This window comes from Poecilia mexicana, unplaced genomic scaffold, assembly GCF_051168715.1.
Source record: "Poecilia mexicana isolate PSO_F unplaced genomic scaffold, ASM5116871v1 scaffold_8, whole genome shotgun sequence".
Lineage (NCBI taxonomy): Eukaryota > Metazoa > Chordata > Actinopteri > Cyprinodontiformes > Poeciliidae > Poecilia > Poecilia mexicana.
Genome location: NW_028263377.1, coordinates 7,043,477 through 7,063,305, shown reverse-complemented (window position 1 = coordinate 7,063,305; position 19,829 = coordinate 7,043,477). Strand labels below are relative to the sequence as shown.

Genomic DNA, 19,829 nt, shown 5'->3' with positions numbered 1-19,829 from the left:
ACTTGGATCAAATTAAATTTACGTAATTGACTTGAAATATGATTAGATTCAGTTATGTACGTAAATTAATGATGTCTTTTGTTTGTTTTTTTGGGACAACTTTTGCTCTGGATAGCCTCTAAATATTTGAACTACATTAAAATGAAGATTTATGGACTTTGTGTTTGTGGCGGGAATCAAAACAGTTTAAATGGAGTCATTTAGCAAAACACGTGAAACCTTTTGCTTTTACTCCATAAAATCCAGTGCAGAAATGATAAAAAAAACAAAAAAAAACAGACGCTTAGGTCATCAATAAACAGACGAAAAGTCACATTATCTCATGTGTCATTAAATATATTCATTTATGATAAACATAATATATTAGTATTACAAGACATTACACAACCGTTTTGCATCGGACACTCCTAACAACATTTACAAGCTGGAATATAAACATGAGGAGAAAATAGTTGGGTTCTGTTTGTGGAGAGCGAGCGGTCTGGTAGGAAAGTACCTTTCAGCGGCAAAGCTCGAGAAAAAAACAAAACAAATAAAACAAGTGGGGAGTAAACGTTCCGGCCCAGTCCTGCTCGCAGAGTCTTTGTAATCAGATTTCCATCAAACACAAACGGTACGATGCGCAGAGTACAGCGGCGCATCGTACCGTAAAGGCGTAACTCCACGTAACCAGAGTTACGCGACACTTTGATCTCCGGGGTCCGTGTACACCGGCGGACATTTTTTTTTTCTTCTTAATTTCCGCTCGTTAAGCTTCTAATGTTGAAAACAAGGGTTAGGTTCACATGTAGACACAGAATATCAGGTTAATGGTTTAACAACGAGAGGGGAGGAGAAAGGGAGTAATACTATACAGCTATTTCACATACGGACAATCAGTCATGCCTTTATGTCGAGTACCGAGTACAGATAGAAGAATCTCTTCGTCAAAATAAAAAGACACTTTGAGGTGATGAATACTTGACACGCACTTACACAATAAACATCTGTGACATTTTATCACTACACAGGGATTTTTTCTTCTTCTTTTCAACACTGAATGTTTCTGAAAATAAATGTGCATAATTCACAATCGTCATCAGGCTTGTCAACTACAGTAAAAAGTGAGCATGTGGCGTTTCTAAAAGATGTTATAAAGTTTAGTCCATTATTAGATTCTTCTGTGAGACACCAGTTGGTCTGAGAGGCAGGTCAGGTTTCAGACTAGCTAAGCGACTAGTGCGCATCTTTTCCAGGAATTTGGAACATTTTGTGGACGCATCCCAGAAGTTTGAAAACTTCAGACTAGTAAAAAACCAAAAATAAAACAAAAAAAACATAAGTGCATCGTTGACACGGCTACTCTACTATCTAGGTAATAAAATCTGCATCTTCTACAAAAAACAGATAAAAACAATGACTTATGCACACACACACACACACACACACGCACACACACACAGTTACTTTACATTGCAGAGGTCACAACCATAAGTTATTTCGTAGGTGCATCGCAATAAAGCAGAAAATCATTGAAAAGTGAATTCGGTTCAGGAATTTGTTTCAACAGTAAAACTTGCATAGGTTCTGTAAAATACTAATTATAGGTCAAATCTAAGATTCTCAGAAAATGACATTGCATAAGATTGACTAAGAGAAAGATTTTAAAGGGGCAGCATTTTGTGTTTTCCATTCATATATTGCCATTTTGTAGCACAATAAAGTAACTGTTAACTTCAGTTGTTATGAAAATGCTAAATGAAGTATGACTTAAAACAAATTTGACTTTGTAATTTAACACCTTGAAATTGGGCCTCTGTCTCTTTAAGAAGCTCCTGCTCTTTCTGAAACTCCGCCTTCAGGAAATCATAACATGGCTCCTCCACTAATCCTTTAACGATGTTTTTACCAATGTTGCACTGAGCGCTCACATTAGGAGCTCAGCAGATGCTCAGTTCCACCAGGTGTTTGCTAATTGCTGCTGGCTAGTGTGAAGGAGCTGAGTGGGGGGAGTCCTCTGGGAGGCAGAAGCTTGGAAACAACATGTCTGAGGAGGAGCTTTGCCTCAAAGGCGGGGCTAGGTCCATCCAGGCGATTTTGGATAGCTGAATGGTTGCCATGGGAGATTAACAGATTTCTCAAACATGAAAAAAAAAAATCAAAAATGTGAGGGAGCAACATTTTAATATGTTAAAATAAAAATAAATTTAATTTTGCAAAATAATACCCCTTAAACACCTTAGAATAGCCAAAAAATCATTGTAGCGCAAGAACTGAGTGAATGTATCTCACATTCCACGAACATAACTTTCAGTAGGTCAACATTTCTGTATTAAAAACCTTGTTTTATTACTCTCATGTTTTATAAAACATTTTCTAAAGCATTTAAGCTTAGCTTTTTATTAGCTGTAATTTACGATAATCAAAATTAACACTTAGGTAATATTAGGCATTAAACTTACTTAAGCGTTTCACTTTGGAACCGATGACTAAAACTATTTCACTTTTCAACGATGCTTCAACATATTCAGATGCACCTGAACTGCAGGTAGAAGCCGAGCAAAGAGTTGGATCTCTTAGTTCCCAGAACCCAGTGAGGTAACGCGCCTACATGGTCAGGAAGTTCATGGCACTCAAGAGACTGGCAGCTTGGAACGGGTTTAAACGTTTCTCAAAAGTAGACGACAGTTTGGCAGATCTGCAGAAACGACCTTCCATACGTGGGCGTGCGTGCGGTCCGGTGATGCTCCAGAGCAGTTTTTTTTCCTCCCCAAGGAGCTCTGCGGCTTGGCGGGGAAGAGCGTTGTTGTACAGCAACACCATGGCGTAAGAAAGGGGTTTCTGTCGTGTCTGTGGAATTAGGTGCAAACTCTGCAATTACACGATAAAACACACCTCAAAGACGAAGAAACGGAACCGTAGAGCGAGCTCCTTCACACAAAAAAAGTTCCTAAAAACATTATTCTCTTTTCCTCCAGCTCAGAGCAGCAGCACTCAGTCTCCACCAATTCTCCTACTCTTCACCTTTTTTTTTGTCCCTTTTACTTATGACTATTTCAGTTAATCCATCATCCATCTCTTCTCCTTTCAATCCCGGCGGGAGGCGTCACACCGATCTCTCTCCTCTTCTCTCACCCACAAGCCGTTTTTACTTTTTATTTTAGCACTTCCCCCTCTTGCCGCGCTGTTGGAACTTCCTCAGCCGACGGCCCCACAGGTCCTTCCACGGGATGAGCAGGCTGGCTTTGTCGGCGACCACGCCGCTCTGTCCGGGGGCGTCGTCGTCCGAGCCCAGGAGCAGGTACTTCCTACCCGGCTTGATCTTGGGACACTTGCAGGCCACGTCCTTGGCGCGCACCCACAGCAGCTGGTCCCCACGGCGGATGCGATGGCCGCCTTGCTTGTAGACGGAAATGATGTTGACGGTGAACTTCCACCACTCGCCTGCCTTGTCGCCTTTCAGGACGTGAACCTGGACGGCTGTGGGGAGAAGAAGAAGAAAAGCAGAGGGTCAGCTACCTTTGAATGATGAGTTAATGCTAGTAGACGTCTTACTATACTGTGAAAACACAAAATCGTCTCAAGTATTCTTGGTCTAATTTAGAAGTAACTTTTCAGCAAAATGTAGGCTGACCTTAAAATCTGATTGGTCACCCTGCCTGGCCACGCCCACCAGATATGTCGGTTTGTTTATATACCTTATCCTGCCCTCCATCTCCCTGCTACCGAACCGACATTGACTACCATTGGCTTTAGCTGTAAAGGTGTCAATATAGTGTACTGAATCTTAAATTTAGCCTGATGTATAAAAGAAAAAGCTTTGCTTTTAATTGTCAACACGACAGCTAAAAAGAAAAACATGGTCCAACAGCTTGACGTTTAACAGGTCAGGAAAAAGTTTTCATAAAAAAAAAGTGAGGGAGAGGGAAGTAGGTCATTTATGCCAGCTTAACTTTGAAGATCTTAACATGTAGATGTGGAGTGTGTTGGTTCAGTTCAAGAAAACGTCTGGATGTAAACAATAACATGCAACGTGTCTAGAGAGATTAGTGCAGAGTCACAACAGAAATGTTACTTGTGTTTTACAACCACCAATATTTTTTTGTTAAGTTTTTTTGTTTTTATTTTCAAAATAGGACATTACACATTTAATAACATTTACATGAGATCGTAGCCAAGTGGCTGATTTCCATCCCAGTTTGACGAAATGACATTTAATAAAAATAAGAAAAATTAGCCTCAGACTACTGCACACAAAAAAGAAAAGGGGGCTATTGAACAATTATTTGCAATTTGTCATCTGTAACGGTTCAATATTTTTCACTTTGATTACATGAATAGAATTAATATAATGGCACTTAAAATAGAGTTAAGCTATGCTAAGCTAAACAGGCTAACTGTGTGACTTCTGCACAGATTTTATATGTTGAGCTATATGTGCGTGTTGTGTTTGATTAAATAAATGGTTTTCCCATTCACATTTTGTTCATTGTTCTCTAAAACTGGAGTCCATTTATTGAATTGCAATTTTAGTGTCACTTCTAGTTTGTGTCCCTGATTGGACCCGCTAATAAAAAAGATTGTTGAGTTAATAATTCCTTGATATTGATTATAAAGTATTGGTTCCACAGCCAGATTACTTCATTTATGTTAAAAGTGTCTGGTTCTAAGTAAAATGCTCATTTTTTCATCAACATTAAGGAGTTATAGATTTACAACAAGCTTCTATATTTTGCTGAAAAGTTTTTTTGCGAGTTGGCTACGCCTCATTTCATTTGTACCAAGATATTTGCGATACGAAGCACATGAAAAATACTTGGTAAGATTTTGTGTTTTTGCAGTGTAGATTGGCGACAAGTCTCACTGGAACAATGAAAACATAAGTGAGTTAGGACTTACAGCTTCCTGCGCACCTTCAATAATTCTGATTTATCTTCCCATTTATGAATCTTTGAATCAATTTTAAATACGTCAGACACGTTTGGCACCCCGATTTGAGAATAAATAAAAAGCCTTATGAAAGAGTCACATTTTATTGCCGAAGAAAAAAAAATCTGGCACCGAATACTTTAGAAAACTCCAAGCTTTTATTAGAGTATGCTTATTGAGTAGGACGAAACGATGTAGCAACCATAAGTTGCTCTCTTATGCGTCAGCTGGTTGTTGGCAGAAAAAGACTTTTCTGTCCTACCGTCACAAATGTAAACAATCAGAGATTGCTAAGAATTGTTTTAGCTTCCGATTAATCAATTACTGACAATTAATTGATAGATATTCGTACATTGTGCAGATTATTCACTTAAGCGTTTATTTAACAATATTTGAAATACATTAAAATACATTAAAAAGATGCAAAAAAAACACCTCTTAGTCCATTATTAAACAAGAAAAATAAACATTCGATGGCTAATCTGGTAAAAAAAAAAAACATTTTTGATTAACTGGTTTGTTTATTTTTTTTAAAAACAGAATTGGAACCAGGTGAAGCTAAAACTACCCCACTTGAGTTATATTTACAAAGAAGTTTATTTTTATCTTAAATGCAAATTCATGTATTTTTTTGTATATATTTGGATTAATTCAATTAATCGTTTCAACCCTACAAAATAGCAGGTACACCGATACTTTCCGACTGATTAAATAAAAACGTTTGTCGTAATGCGGTTCTTTTCCACACCAAATAAATATATTAAATGTGAATTAAAAATCTTTTCTTTTTTTTTTCAAACATTTTCAGGGTGAAAATGTGCAGGTGCAAAAAATATAAATATACCTTATAAAAGCTTTTTTGAAGTTGCCACTCCACCTTTTTTCCACAAGCATCTAGAGAACATTGTATAAAAATGACTCAGACACGCAGCGTGTCACCGGCTCATCCCTTAAAGTCTGACCTCTGACCTTCTCCACAATGCGAACACACTTGCCAATATGCACCAGTTTCCACAGGAAACCCCAACGACAACTTTCCAACGTAGAGCGCTCAGGTCCCCGGTGGAGGAGCTGGATTTTTGACTTCTTTTGAACGGATTTGATGCGTACGGCTCCACATCTGCAAATAATAGAACTTTGGAGTCAATTTATTTTCCCATTTGATCCGTCAGGTGGGAAGTTGGAGCTCTGAACATCTGACAACTGACAATTCCCCCCCCCCGCTCCCAAAAACCTGGTACCTATCTGGGACTCTGCTTGTGGTAGATATTTTCATACCAGGGAAAGAGTCGAGCCCAAAGCAGAGTTAGCGATTACCATGTCACAGTGAATGCAACAAGGGGGATAAACAGCTCAGCAGCTAATGTGTGCTTGAAGTGAAGGGCTTTGTTCTAAGAGTTTAGCCAGGAATGTCCAATTATGCCATGAGTGGATGGCGTGTTTTTTTTTTTAAACCTAAAACTGTGGGAATGATTTCATCTGAGCCAGATTCAATAGAGTTCACGAAGCAGCAACCTGATTTTATTCAACACCAAACTTTTGATTGAGTCCAGGGTATTTCTGATTTATTTATTTTTTCTAACAGTACACGTCAATGCGTTTTACTTGGGATTTAATGTGACGGAACAGAGTTGTGCATAATAGTGACGTGTGAGAAAACAAATTACATTTGTAGCATAAAAATGGGAGGGAAACTGAGGGAATTTTCACACCTGGGAGTCCAATAGACTTAATCTTGTTTAGATTGAAGACCAAAATGGCAACATTTGCTACATTTTCAGTCGGTGTGGTTCGCTTTCACAATGCACTGTGTCAAACCAACCACAGCAGCTGAAAATGTAACACACACACACACACACACACACACGTTTGCGTGGCTATCTTTGTGGGGACTTTCCATTGACTTCCATTCATTTCTACAGCCTAAACCTAACCTTTACCCTTTTCCTAACCCTAACCATCACATACCTATCCCTAACCCTATCCAAAACTCAATTCACACCTTAGTCCTAACTCTGACCCCTGACCCAAAAACAGCGTTTCCCCTTGTGGGCACCAGGCTTCGGTCCCCTCAAGGAGCAATTGGTCCCTACAACATAGTATGTGTCAGGAAAATCGTCCCCACAAGGCATTACAAACGCACACGCGCACACACACACACACACACACACACACGCACACACACACACACACACACACACACACACACACACAGAGTGCCTGTGGTGGCACTGCACCACGAACTGCTGAAGGAAACAACTCAAAAACTTTCCTTCTTCAAATGAAAATGGAGTTCCATCAGATTTTAGAGGTCGTCGCTGGTAAAAGCCCACAAGTCATTTCTCAAACTAACGCTAGACTCTTGCATTTGTTTCGGTTGCATTTACCCAGAATGCCCTGTAATGTAGTCCACTTCACAATTAAGTGCTACTTTGTGTTAGGGTGCATTCGCACCAGTCCTGTTTACTCCGCTTTGATCAAACTAGATTAAAGCCTGGTGTGATGTGTGAACCCTCATGTGGACCAAAAAAGTTAACTCTGGTCTGCCTAAACACCTCGGTCTCTGTTCAGTTGAAGTGAACTCTGGTGCGGTTTAAATGTGAACACCAAGCGGACCAGAGACCGCTCCAAAAGCAGGAAGAGGAATATAGTGCAAAGCATTCTGGGTAAATACAACCAAAAACAATCATGTGAGTCTAACGCTAGCAGGAGAAATGCCGCATGGTAAAATCTGTTACTACTCCGGGTTTTTTTGTTGTTTTTTTTTACATTTATTGAAGGAGGAAGTTCCCCTCATCGTCTTCTTGGAGGTTTTCATGTCATTTCCCTTTGCAGTTCTTGGTGAGCACAGGTAAAGTAAAGGGTCAGGTTTCTCTAAGCGTTTGGTTCGTTTGGCAGTGTGAAAGTGAACTGTGGCAGCTGAAAATGTAACAAACATTGGAAATTTGGTGTCCGAGTCTATCGGACACCATAAGGTCACAAACGACCCCAAAACCAAATTCACCGGGTTTGCGGCAGTAATGTAACCAAATAGAAAAAAAGATTCAAGGGTGATGAAGGCAATGCAAAAACTAAAGTTACACATCTTTTTATTTTTCCAAAAGAAAGTTTTCCTTTTCATTGTCAGTCTTCATCAGTCAACCCCTGTCAATACCAGAAAATGAATCGAGGTGTTCAAGTGTGCATCCCTCAAAGCACGGTGTGAGCAAATTGCACACAAATTCAGGAGAAAGAAGGCCTGTTGGGCCGAGGAGAGCGAACTCTCACAGCCCTGCCTTTCACTGCAGCCCTCTCCTTCATCCCGACACATAAAGGGTGTGAGTGAGGGTGGAGGGTGGAGGGGGTGGTTGATGGGGTAGAAGCCTTGGGGCCACTATTTGTCTTCGCAGCCTCAGGGGGAAAAAAAAGGTCCGGGCCGGGGGAAAATCGGGATGTGTTTCCGACCTCATGAGCTGTCCGGGGTTCTGCTCCCAGAACTCCATCCAACTCCGCAGCGTGAGAATCCGGCGGGGGGACGGGGATCGCTGATGGACTCGGCTGGAGGAGACCCGGCTGTGGCGCAGGGGCCCAGGCTCCCTGTCAGTGTCTTGCCTCTCTTGCTTTCACTCTCAAGTGTGTTTTCAGACCTCAGGGCGCATTGAAGCGCACACAAACCCCCCTCCTCAGGCACACACACACGCACACGCACACACACACACACACACACCTTGTGCCACTTGGTTTAAGTTAAATAGACACCAGTTAGAAAATGGAAGTGGCGTTGTCGAGGAGAGGAAGTGCAGGATGATCTCGAGCTCCAACAATGGCCGCTGACCGAGTCTCCCTTCCAGCCAGACTTCCCACAGAGTTGATCTTCTTTAGGTCTGCTGCTGCCGCTTTAGACACGGGTGGTGGTGTGGTGGTGGGGAGGAGAGGCTAATGAAATTAGAGTTCGCCTAATTAGCGCGCAGAAGCCCTTGTCCCCTGTTGGTTATCAGCTGAGTGAATGATCGGGGACCCTCCACCCTTGGGTGACTGCGGAGAGATGGCCGGGCGGATCTTTTGATTCATTGTCCTCCGTCCGGCACCAGGGAGAGGGAAGGGTATACGTGTGTGTGTGTGTGTAGAGGAAGGGTCGTCGGGCGAGAATATAATCCCTTTGTGTCTGCCGTCTCCGTAGCTACGGCGCTGATGAAAAACAAAAATTGAACAAACAAAACATATTTCTCTTTCTCCGAGGGTGGCAATCCGTCACCGTCTGCTTAATTTACCACCTGTTTGCGCCCCGAGGAATGCTCTGCGCCGGCGAAGCGCACAACTGTGTTTAAACAGAGGGCCCCTTCCCGTGACCCCCGGGGGGCCTGCATCAGCACTCACACGCGGGGGGTTGCACCCCCTGCTTTCCTCCCGAGGAAGAATAGAGAGGAGACTCTGAAGCCCCACAAAAGCGAGGCGACAAGCCTGAGAAATGAATTAGACCGTGGCAAAGGGAACGCACGCTGAGCGCCGACGTCGGCCTCGCCGCCTCGACTCGACCCGACTCGGGATAGAATCATCTGCTTCCAGAACCTTGAGAGGAGTCCAACAGCAACACGCACGCCTTGCTTGAAGCGGGCCCGACTGATTTATGGGCGTACCGCTGCTCCCAGCGCTGACGACTGAGATTCAAGTCAATGGAAATATGAAGAATGACTGCATATGGCTTCGTCTCCAAACGCTGCAAATGGACTGAATTAGCGCGGACTCAGCTGCGAGGGGGGGACTAAAATACGTTTGGCCGGCGTTCATCTGGATGATATAAAAAGAAACCAAATCTGCCTCCCTGCTGAACCGACGCAGTTTTGCTGATAATGATTTCGAAGTTCAGAAAGATCTACGCAAGCGGGAATTGGGCGATTACTAAACTGTACGCCTTCCCCTAAAGCGGCTGCTGTACAATGCAACTCAGTTTAAAATTCTCTCACTTCGATTTGGACTTTGATTGGGCCATTCTTACATAGCTACACTGATCTAGAGGGGTGCCAGCTCCTGTAGACGGGCACCAGTAATCTGCAGGTTTTAGATTTTGTCTCGACCCAACAAACCTGAATCACATGAATGGCTCATGACGCCTCTGCAGAACCAGATGACTTGCTGAGTAATTCAGCAATTAGCTCAGCAATGTCGGAGCAGAAGAACATCAAAAGCATGCAGGACGTCACCTGTTGGGGATTAGACTTCACCAACCCTGATTGGTCTGCCTGTTTAGTGCTGTTTGAGGTATTACAGCTCATTCCTATGTTGCCTTCATTCGCAGACAGCGCTGCGTCACTGCTGTGTTCTCTATAAACCACAAATCTGGAACTGAATCAGAGAACTGCAAAACAGCTGAAACACCAAGTTCATTTGAACCATGACTAAAACACTAAAACTTGTTTACAGTTGCTTTCGACCCATAGTCACCGGAACGTCAACCAACATATTTAATGTGCCTTGATGGTTTTGATGACGGTACTCGACAAAATGTAATGTTTGTTACTGGCGAGTGTATGATGATGCTTCAATTAAAGCACTTTGAGCCTCATTATTGCTGAAATCTGCTGCATAAATAAATCTGATTGAGATTTGATGTAAAACTCCTGAACAGTTTCCCAAATTGCACAAGCAGACCAAGTTCTCTAAAGCATCCTGGCAAACGTATCACTTGTTTCTTCAGTCTTTTGGAGGATCTGCCACAAGATTAACCCAATTTAAACATTGGCACTCAGCAGTCAGAAGAAGCAATAAATTACAATCTCTGTGCAGGCCTGAAATGCTTCAGTCACTGTCAACCAAGAAATCATCATTTTATTTGCACATATGCGTTAGTTGATGAGCATTAAAGCCAATTTGACTATTGATTGGCTTGTATAAAGTTAAGGAGGAAGACCATATATATATATATATATATATATATATATATATATATATACATACATACACTCCTTTTGTTTCTTGTGATGTCAGATGTACTGAAAAAATGTTAAAGGCCAAAAAAAAAAAAAATCGCAGAGAAAAAAAAGTTTGAAACAAGTCAGTGAGCCTGAGAAGTTCCACATAAATTATGGAAACAGAAATGTTTGTTTCATTTTACAATAACTTTGTTATGATGTGTGAACCAGCAGGACCAAAACGCAGACGGATGACACGTCACTTTGACAAAACTTTACAACAAACACAGGAGAACATGAAGTAGACAGAGAAATCCAGCAGTGACTGACTGACAGCTGAGGACTTGGATACTGGTGAGTTTGATTAGTGGATAGAGAACAGGTGGCTGATTAGTAACGAGCTGCAGCTGTGAGAGGAGACAGAACCAACAGGGAAACTAAGAAATGAATCAAACTGTAACTAAAACACCAGGAAGATATAATAGATATAATAAAACTAAACTAAGATCAGAGTAAGAATAAAACATGACAAGTTTGACTGGTTGAAGATAGGAATATAACAGAGTATTTTGCATATTTCAAGTTAAAGTTTCAAGCTTAATTCTGTGCACAGCACATTTCAGCAACAAGGCGGTTCAAAGTACATCCTAACATCAGGCAGTCGCCCGTTTTCATTTCAATCCAGTGTCGACTAAAGAACATTCACAACAAAGCCAGGATGAATCCGTTTTATATTTTACTAAAAATTCTTGTTTGTAAACACTTGTAGTGTGAATATTTCTTCCTGGAGAAAGAAGAGCGGAAGCATGTCATTGAAAATCTAAAATTGATGCGACATTTGTGCCAATGGCTTCGTTTCTATTACAAACGTGTAAAAAACTTTGTCAATATTCCACAAGTGTAAAACCCCCCCCACAATTTTGCAATCACAGTGTTTCCATTAAATAAAAAATTAAAATCACATGTGAATATGTTTGTTCACGTAAGTCATTAAAAAACATGCCGTGCCATGACGACACAACTACTTCCTGTCGTCTTATTTTTTGTGGTTTCCGCCAGTAGCAACATCCTTTTGTTGATCATGTGAGTTGTGTGATGCGTAAAAAATGTTTCTGATGCGGTTTTGCAAAATAAACTACTTTTGATATGGCGAAAAACACCATCCTGGTGCCAAAATATTTATCTAAAAAGGATTTTTTTTTTCAAATTGACGTGTTTCCATTCAGTGAATTTACTTTTGAAATGGATAAATTTAAACATAGATACTGATAACTAAACTGACTGGAATTGCACATTTGGAGTTGTTCAAATAAATGTGGACATTAAAAGATTTCCTTGTGGAAACCATTAAGTATTTTTGTTCCTTCTTCGTCCTGCAAGGTAGAAAAAACTATTTTTGTAGAAAGCTACATTATTAGAAACAGTGCTAGACATTGCTGATGTTTAAAATCCTGGCAGTGCATTGCTGAATGCACTAAATGTCTTTCAAGAAATTCAAGTCAGTCCTTGAACATTTCTATTCAAACCTTCCCAGAAGCCCCCAGAGTATTATCGCAAGAGATAAGACCTGGAAATACGTCAAGGAAAAAAATCTCTGAGATGCAATCAGATTGAGCGAATCGGCACAGAAAATGAGCAATTACCAGTGTCAGAGCCTTGGCGAGCGTTTGTGTATCTTGAAAAGCTCGGTTTTCACTGTCCGTGTCTTCCACTTAAGATAGGATTTCTGAAAACACAACCACGCTCAAGGGCAGACCTCTCAACAGCCCACATCAGAGACTTCAAAATATGTCGGACTAATCAGCAGAAGCCGACGTGGCCCAGTTATGTTTTCAGTAAATCATCAATGGAGACACGAAGACGACGGTTCGGGGCACGGATTGAACATTATTGGGCTGGGAATAATTGAGGCGTTTGACCTCATGAGTGCGGACTTTCGTGTGCGAAGCCTGCATTCCTGTCTGCTGCTGGACTCACTCACCAAAGTCTTTCTTGCAGTACTTCTTCATGGTAATCTTCATTTTTCCCTTGGAGGCTTTACAGTAAGACTCGCAATCTGCCAATTAGAAAAAGGAAAAAAAAGAGGAGGTACATGTTAGCGATGTTTATCCAGCTGTTTATTAAATGCTTTGTGTGATATTTAAAACTTTGCCCCTGTGAAATCCAACCAGATGCAATACTGGGTTAGCAAGAATACGAAAAGATTTAAGCAATCTATTTGGAAAAACTCAATTTCAAATAAACCAGTCACGTTATTGCATGATTCTAATTGGCTGATCATTATCTGACCTTGGCGATACCAGTGGAGTCGCTGCCTTTCACTCCCAGATGTTCATTCTGTCCTTCAATTTGAAAGTAAAATATAACCTAAAATGACCCGACCTAATGGAAAAGTAAAGCACTCGGTTGAGTTGCGGTGGAATGCTGTGAATCCCCAGCCTGTTAATCCCAGCATGCACAAACTATTCGGGATGGGAGCGGAACAGAAAAACAGCATGCATACTTAAATGATGTGGCGGAACATGATGTTCCAGAAAATAATTATTTCCTAACATTTAATCCTTTCAGTTTTCAGTTATTCTCAAAACTGAAACTATGTTTTTCAAAATATATGCTCAGTGTCGAACACAGAGGATCATTAGGAGCCTTTGGTTTAGCAACAGTGACAATGCTCAAGAACACACGCTAACTTTAGCCACTTGCACTTAGAAATCATTTGCATCCATTGTCTTTGTAATTGTCTCTTTTCTTCTGCTGCGCACTCAAATTACTGCCAAAACATAAATACATTTCTAAGGGGCTGAGGCTTCTATGGTGCTTGAGTAAAGGAACATTGTTGGCAAGCCAGACAAGGAAATTTGGACAAATTTCCTGGTGAGTATAAGGTCAGAAGTTATCTTTCGGAGCTTGTTAATGAGGTAAGACGAGGCTCGTCTTAAGAGAAATGTAAACAAAAACAAAATAAAAAAAAGAGTTTGAGTTTGCTTTTCTTCAAGGGACCGGGCTGCGATCAGTAGCTCTGATTTAAATTTGAAAGATAATGGACACATTGAGCAGATTTCAGGTGTTGTTCTGGATTCTCAACTATAATTTGACAAACATAAAAATAGGAAACAAAAAAACTGAATGCGATGAACTTTGAGAACTTTGTTCAATATTGCAACGTATCATACATTTTTAACCCTCACATTCAGGAGTGCGCCGACTGTCACGATCGGACAGCTGAGAAGCGACGGGATTGTCCCATCAGACCGTCAGTTCCCAAAACCACATACAAACACACATAAAAAATCTTGGGAAAGCGCACGCAGGGTCGATGCCACCCTGCTGGACTGCGCACAGAGTTAACATCTCATGGAGTCCAAATGATCCCGTCTCTTAAGACCATGGGAGGTTCAGGGTCCTCAGGTGTTTAGTGACCTTGTGGTTCCTCTTCAATCCGGAGGGTGCGTCCAGCGACAACTGCAAGGAACCTTTTCATAAAACCTCTTCAGGTAAACAGGTTTTTTCCTGTGGGAGTCGATAATATGTGAAAATCCTTCCCTCAGGTTTTGATACCAACTCCAGGCTGGAAGATTTTTAGACTTAATACTGAACCTAAGGAAGACCAGGGTTGTAGTCGTGGTTAACAGCCCGTCCCATGATGGCACCATCATGGCTCTTATTTTATTACGGTCTGCATCAAGTTAATTTTAGGATTTATGTTATGTACGGCATTTTGTCCCGCTGTGTTGTTTTATTGTCTTTTAAACTGTTTTATGTTGTTATCTGGGGATGTTCACTTTAAATTAGCCAAGGCTATAAATGTTAAAGCGTTGTTTTGTTTGTACCTAATACTTGTCCCCATGAAACTGAACAATGAAGAACAGTGTACACACAAGATTTTTGCTAAAATGCTTCAAGTTACTTTTACAGAAAAAAAAGGGTTTTGGACAATTTCATCTTCATTCTTCTAGCACCATATATGGTTGAAGCATATAGGATCAGCTTATTATATTAGTGAGACAATGCTTGGCATTCCTGCCACACAAAAAATAACAGAAATCACAACAGTGTATTTCCACTTATCCACCGCCCCTGAATGCAGCATGGGCAGCATGTCTCCAGGATGTTAGGCTCGCTCTCTGGCCAGCGGATGCAGTTATCAGTTGGGGGAAGAAGCTCTTCTGATTGATTTGATTGCCTGGATTATCAGCACGGGATTTGGCCCAAAACGAGAAGAAAGTGACGTGGGTTCAAAGCGTAGAAGAAGAAGAGGAAGACGAGGAGGGCGAAGAAGAATAAGAAGGTAAGGTAAGGAAAAGGAACATGTATTTTGTTGTTTTTAGTGTATTTATAATAATTTTTTCTTTCCTTTTCATTACCTTAATCTTATTCTGGCTGGTCAGACTGGACTGACAAATATGTCAGTTAAACTCAGAGGGAGGTATGTGATGTGTGGTGAGAGCTTCCCAGAAAATCGCCATTATCTATATAATTGTGTCTTTTATCTCTGCTTACCAGCAAAACATGGTAAGCACAGTGTTTTAATGTTTACCATGCTGCATTCATGAGCCTGGGAATAAATAGAAGGGGGCAGAGCCACGTGCTTCCTTGTTTAATATAGTCAGTGGGATTGCTTAATATTCTCACCAAGGTTTTAGGCAGGAATGTGACGCCATACAGTGCCATGAGTTTTTCACAAATCACAAAATGTGTTTTAAAAATGATTTATAGGTGTGACTTGACTTATTCATAAATGATGTTTTCACTAATGTAAAGGCACTCGTAAAATGTTGAAATAAAAAATTTTTTTACATTCTAATGTCAATTTAGAATGTAAAAAATTCAAAATTTTTGGGGTGATTTTCAGATGCTATTTCAGCATTGTTAGCTGTTAATTTAGCATTGTTAGCTGCTAACAACAGTTAGCCAGTTGTGGTACGCTCCAAATGCTTATAGGTCATTTCCATCCCTGTTAAAGTTTCTATTTTTGACCAAGTAAATAAAATTCTGGCGGATAAATGCTTTAAAACAATGGAGGCTTCTTTGACGTTTTCTTTAGTCTTTGCTAACTGACTGTTAGCACAAAAGCACAACTCAAAAACTACTTCCTATTTTACCTCGCCACTACTTTGAAAGTTTATCTAAACTGTTGTGAAATTGAACTATATACTGTTTCATCAACAAAACGATTGTGAGAGAAGTGTTTTTTTTTCTCCTTTCATAATCATGGCAACAAATATTATCGAAATATGTAAATGCTAATTGCATGCTCACTTAGATCACTTAGCTAACCGCTAATACAAAAGCTGCTAATTTGAAAGTTTATCTGAAATTATTGAAAGTTTGTCTGATGTTAATAAGCCATTTTCGATTTGGACTTTATCTTGTTTCATCTACACTGCAGTCGTTACTTCTTTGGATGAAGTGTTTTTTTTCTCTCTCTTTTGGCAGCAACGTTGAAATATTTTAAAGATGCTAATCACATGGCCACTAAGAATACATAATCGCTATTGCTGAGTCTAACAAGGAGACAAAAGGTCTGAAAAGAAGATACGCCAGTTCGAGCGGGTCTTTGCAGAAGTTACTAAAATGACTGGGAATTTGATGGGAGTGGCAGCGGACACTGTGGCTACTGAAGAAGCTAAAAGAGCTAAAAGTTACAGAGATGAAAGACACGGTGAACAGGCTTCAGGGATGGACGGGGAAAAGATGGAAAAGTTATGGAACCGCGTTGAAATGCTTGAAAACTACAGTCAAAGAGCTTCAAACGTTGGTACAACAAGGTTTAAAGCCCATAAAGCTAAAAACATTAGCTCTCACCAACTTGACTGGATGAAGTAATGCTGATAGCAAATGTGTAGAGCTTAGCAAGGCAGACTTCTCTCAGGACAACAAATCACAGAGTTTTTACATCATCTCGTGCAACGATCTGGTTACACCCTTAGCGCTGAGTGTCACACTACTTTTGTTCCCAGACACTCGAGGATGCCTTTGGAGAAAGAGTGTGAAACAGATTAAAGCTTACACACATCCTCCCGTGTCTGTCAGCACGCTCCTGCTCTACGCCTCCATGTTTCCCATTCCGGCCCAGCGCTCTCATCAGTGTCCTGCTGTTTATTGTGCGGGTTACCCCAAGGTCAGGCCCTCGTAAAAGAAGGTCACTCAGGGCGGGGTGGGGTGGAGGGAAGTGTGGGGTAGTGAACCCCGTCAGAAATTAGAACCCTTTAAAGCCAAAAGCTAGCAGAGGAGTAAAGCCTAGTGATAGGGCGGGTAGCAATAAGCCGTGGGCATTTTTTGGGGGTGCGGATGGGAAAGCTGGGCAGGGCAGTTTGAAGAGAGAAAGAAAGAGAGGGGGGGCAATACAGAGAGAGAGAGGGGGGGGAGAGACCTTTCAGCTCGCCTGAATATGGACAAACTTCATTATTTCTTCCAGCCCTCTGTCCAGTCTTTCCCTTTCTTCCCCATTATGCTCTGTGTGAATGAGGTTGCCTAGGTAATGATAGAGCAAGAAAAAAACGCCCTCTCCTCCCTCTCACAAAAAAAAAAAAAAAAAAAAAAAAATGGGGGGAGAAAAAGTGGCGGGATGAGGATCGAATTCATGTATGAGGAGTGAAGTCGGAGAATGCCCGGCTCCTTTCTGGGGAGAAAATTAGAAAAGAGGAAATCCCAAAGTAAATGAAAATTGACGAGTCCATATCGAGCACGCTTGATTTCCATGCAAATGAAGCGACGAGGGCAAAAGGAGGGCTGCTCTTTATCTAAGGGGGGACTTCATCATGCTTCCCCCCTTTGATAGCTGACGTTACCCATTAGCCCCGCGGCGCACTAGCCGGTGCGTCCCATTGCGCCTGCGGCTCTCATTAAGGTCCGATCTCCCGCCGCGAGGACAAACGCCCCCTTTGTGCGCCCACGTTCATTCCAGCGGGGGTCCCCCCGGAGACCGGCGCTCCTCCTAATTTGGAGGGTGGTGTCCGTCTTTGGAGACGCCTGACAAGAAATCCAAACTCTCTCGGCGGGTCGCTAAAGCCGGGGGAAGCGAAGGATCACAACAAAGCTCGGTGAAGTCAGCGGTGCCTCATTTGGTCAGGGGGGCTTGGGGGGCCGCGGTGATCGATGACCAGAGGTGACTCGGGTTGTTCAAACAAACCCAGATCACGCTCTCCCGCTTTTTAAAAGGAAAAAAAAAGAAATAAACTTTTAAAAGGTGGAAACGAATCATATTATGCCAGCGGTCCGACACGGAGACTCTTGTTGGATGTGGGGGGAAACATGAACAATGAGGTCCAGCAGGGCTTCTCTTCTGGCACGGCCAGCCTTGATAGAAATACAAACTGGTGCAAATGAAGCATGTAATCAGATTAGAGCTGAAGCTCTGGGGAGGCTGCTGGGCAGGCTGGGAATACAGGCGACAAGGCCGCAGGGAGAGCTGGCAAAATATCTGGAGTTTACATCAGCGGCAGTCTGATCTCATCGAGTTCGGCTCATGTCGGCGCCTGCGCTCGAAATACGCCAACGTATCATTATAAGCCCCAAAGAAACAGCTCAGCTGAGTTATTTCATCAAATCGCTCCCAAAAAAAAGTACGTTTGGTGCGACAGAGATAAAAATTAAAGCTCAGTTGGAGTGCAGCAGAAGTCAACAATGTTCTGGTCGCTCACCTGACGGCTCCTCATAGCTGCTGTAAGTCGATGTCGGAGATGCAACAGGGATTTCTGTAAGACAGAGATGAAAATTACACTTTTTTGTAGCAATAATTAAAAAAAAACGATTAGGTGTTTAAAATTATTTTAAGAGCAGAATTTGACCAAAGAGCACTTCAAAAACAAAAAAAAAAAAAAAGAAATTCCTATTTAGTGCTTTGGAAAAGTATTCACACCCCTCGAACATTATTTTGTCTCATAATTACTAAAAATTTTAATGAATTCTTTTGGGTGTCGTAAAGTCTGAAGATTTAGAAATCCAAATTGTGGTGTATGTTTCAAAACAAACAAACATTCAACCCAGCAGCATGCTGCCACCACCATGTTTCCCCTCTGGGATTCGGTTGAACATATCAAAATTAAATCACTTTGTACTTTTTAGGAGGCTTCTGAAGGTAGCATGTTCTGTCTGCCCAATAAAAACGTAAGGAGGGTTGAACAAATGCACGCCGCACTTTTCAGATTCTTATGTATTTTTATTTTTTTTTAAAAAGAAACAACTTATATAATTTTCTTAAATACAGATCATACCAAATGTTTCCTTACACCACGTGAAATCACTCGTATAACTTGTGAAATCTGACGGAACGTTTTCTGCTGAAGAACGGTCAGTATTATTTGAATCGGTTAAACAATTTTTTTCCCCTTAATTTTATATTATTTTCTTTACATCAAATTCAGAAATATACATATATTAAAATCACTACATCTATAAATAAGCTGGGGAAGCTACGACGATGAGCTAAAACTTTTTAAGCTTCTGCTACGATGTTAGATATCTGAATAAGCGCATGTACACTCAACGCTGTGTTGCTCTGTCAAACAAAATTCCTTTAAATACGTCTTAAAGTTTATGGTTACAAGATAAAATGTGAAAAAGTGAAGAAAAGAAGCATGAACCCATTTGCGAGTCTCTCTCTCTCTCTCTTATTTTATTTTATTGCATCTCTGCTGTAGGGTTTTCCATAAACGTTCCCTTCTCCCTGCACTGATCGTGCTGGTCTTGTTAAATTCGTAGCTGGCAGAAAGTTTGATATCACAAAAATTTTTTACAACATAACATTAAAAAGGAAAAGACATTATCTGTAAAAGAAAAATACATATACACGAGAAACCAAATACATTCACAGTCTTGGGGAACCCTTTGACCCCCCTCTGGTTTATTAGACCCCGGCCCTTGGTTACCACACTACGTCCAGTCGTGTCCGCCTCGGCGACACGGGGGGACAATAGCCGGCGCGTCCTCCTTGACATCGCCGTTATCTTATCCGCTGGTGGCAGCCAGCTACAGCAGGTACCAGCGTCCTATCTCTGCTCTGCGCGGCGTTTATTGCAGAAGGTCTGGAAT

At 41.3% G+C, this 19,829-nt stretch overlaps 1 protein-coding gene across 2 annotated transcripts in view; it reads right to left on the bottom strand.

Annotated features, from left to right (window-relative positions):
* Positions 1-315: 315 nt before the first annotated feature.
* The window catches only part of ntn1b (netrin 1b), a 62,888-nt gene continuing 43,374 nt past the window's right edge, over positions 316-19,829 (bottom strand). For both annotated transcript variants that reach the window (XM_015005223.2, XM_015005225.2), the window contains exons 5-7: positions 18,440-18,493; positions 12,778-12,852; positions 316-3,459 (exon numbers count right to left, since the gene is read on the bottom strand). In XM_015005223.2, the coding sequence (XP_014860709.1) occupies positions 3,140-3,459; positions 12,778-12,852; positions 18,440-18,493 (449 nt within the window). In that variant the 3' untranslated portion in view covers positions 316-3,139. The remainder of the gene's footprint in view (positions 3,460-12,777; positions 12,853-18,439; positions 18,494-19,829) is intronic.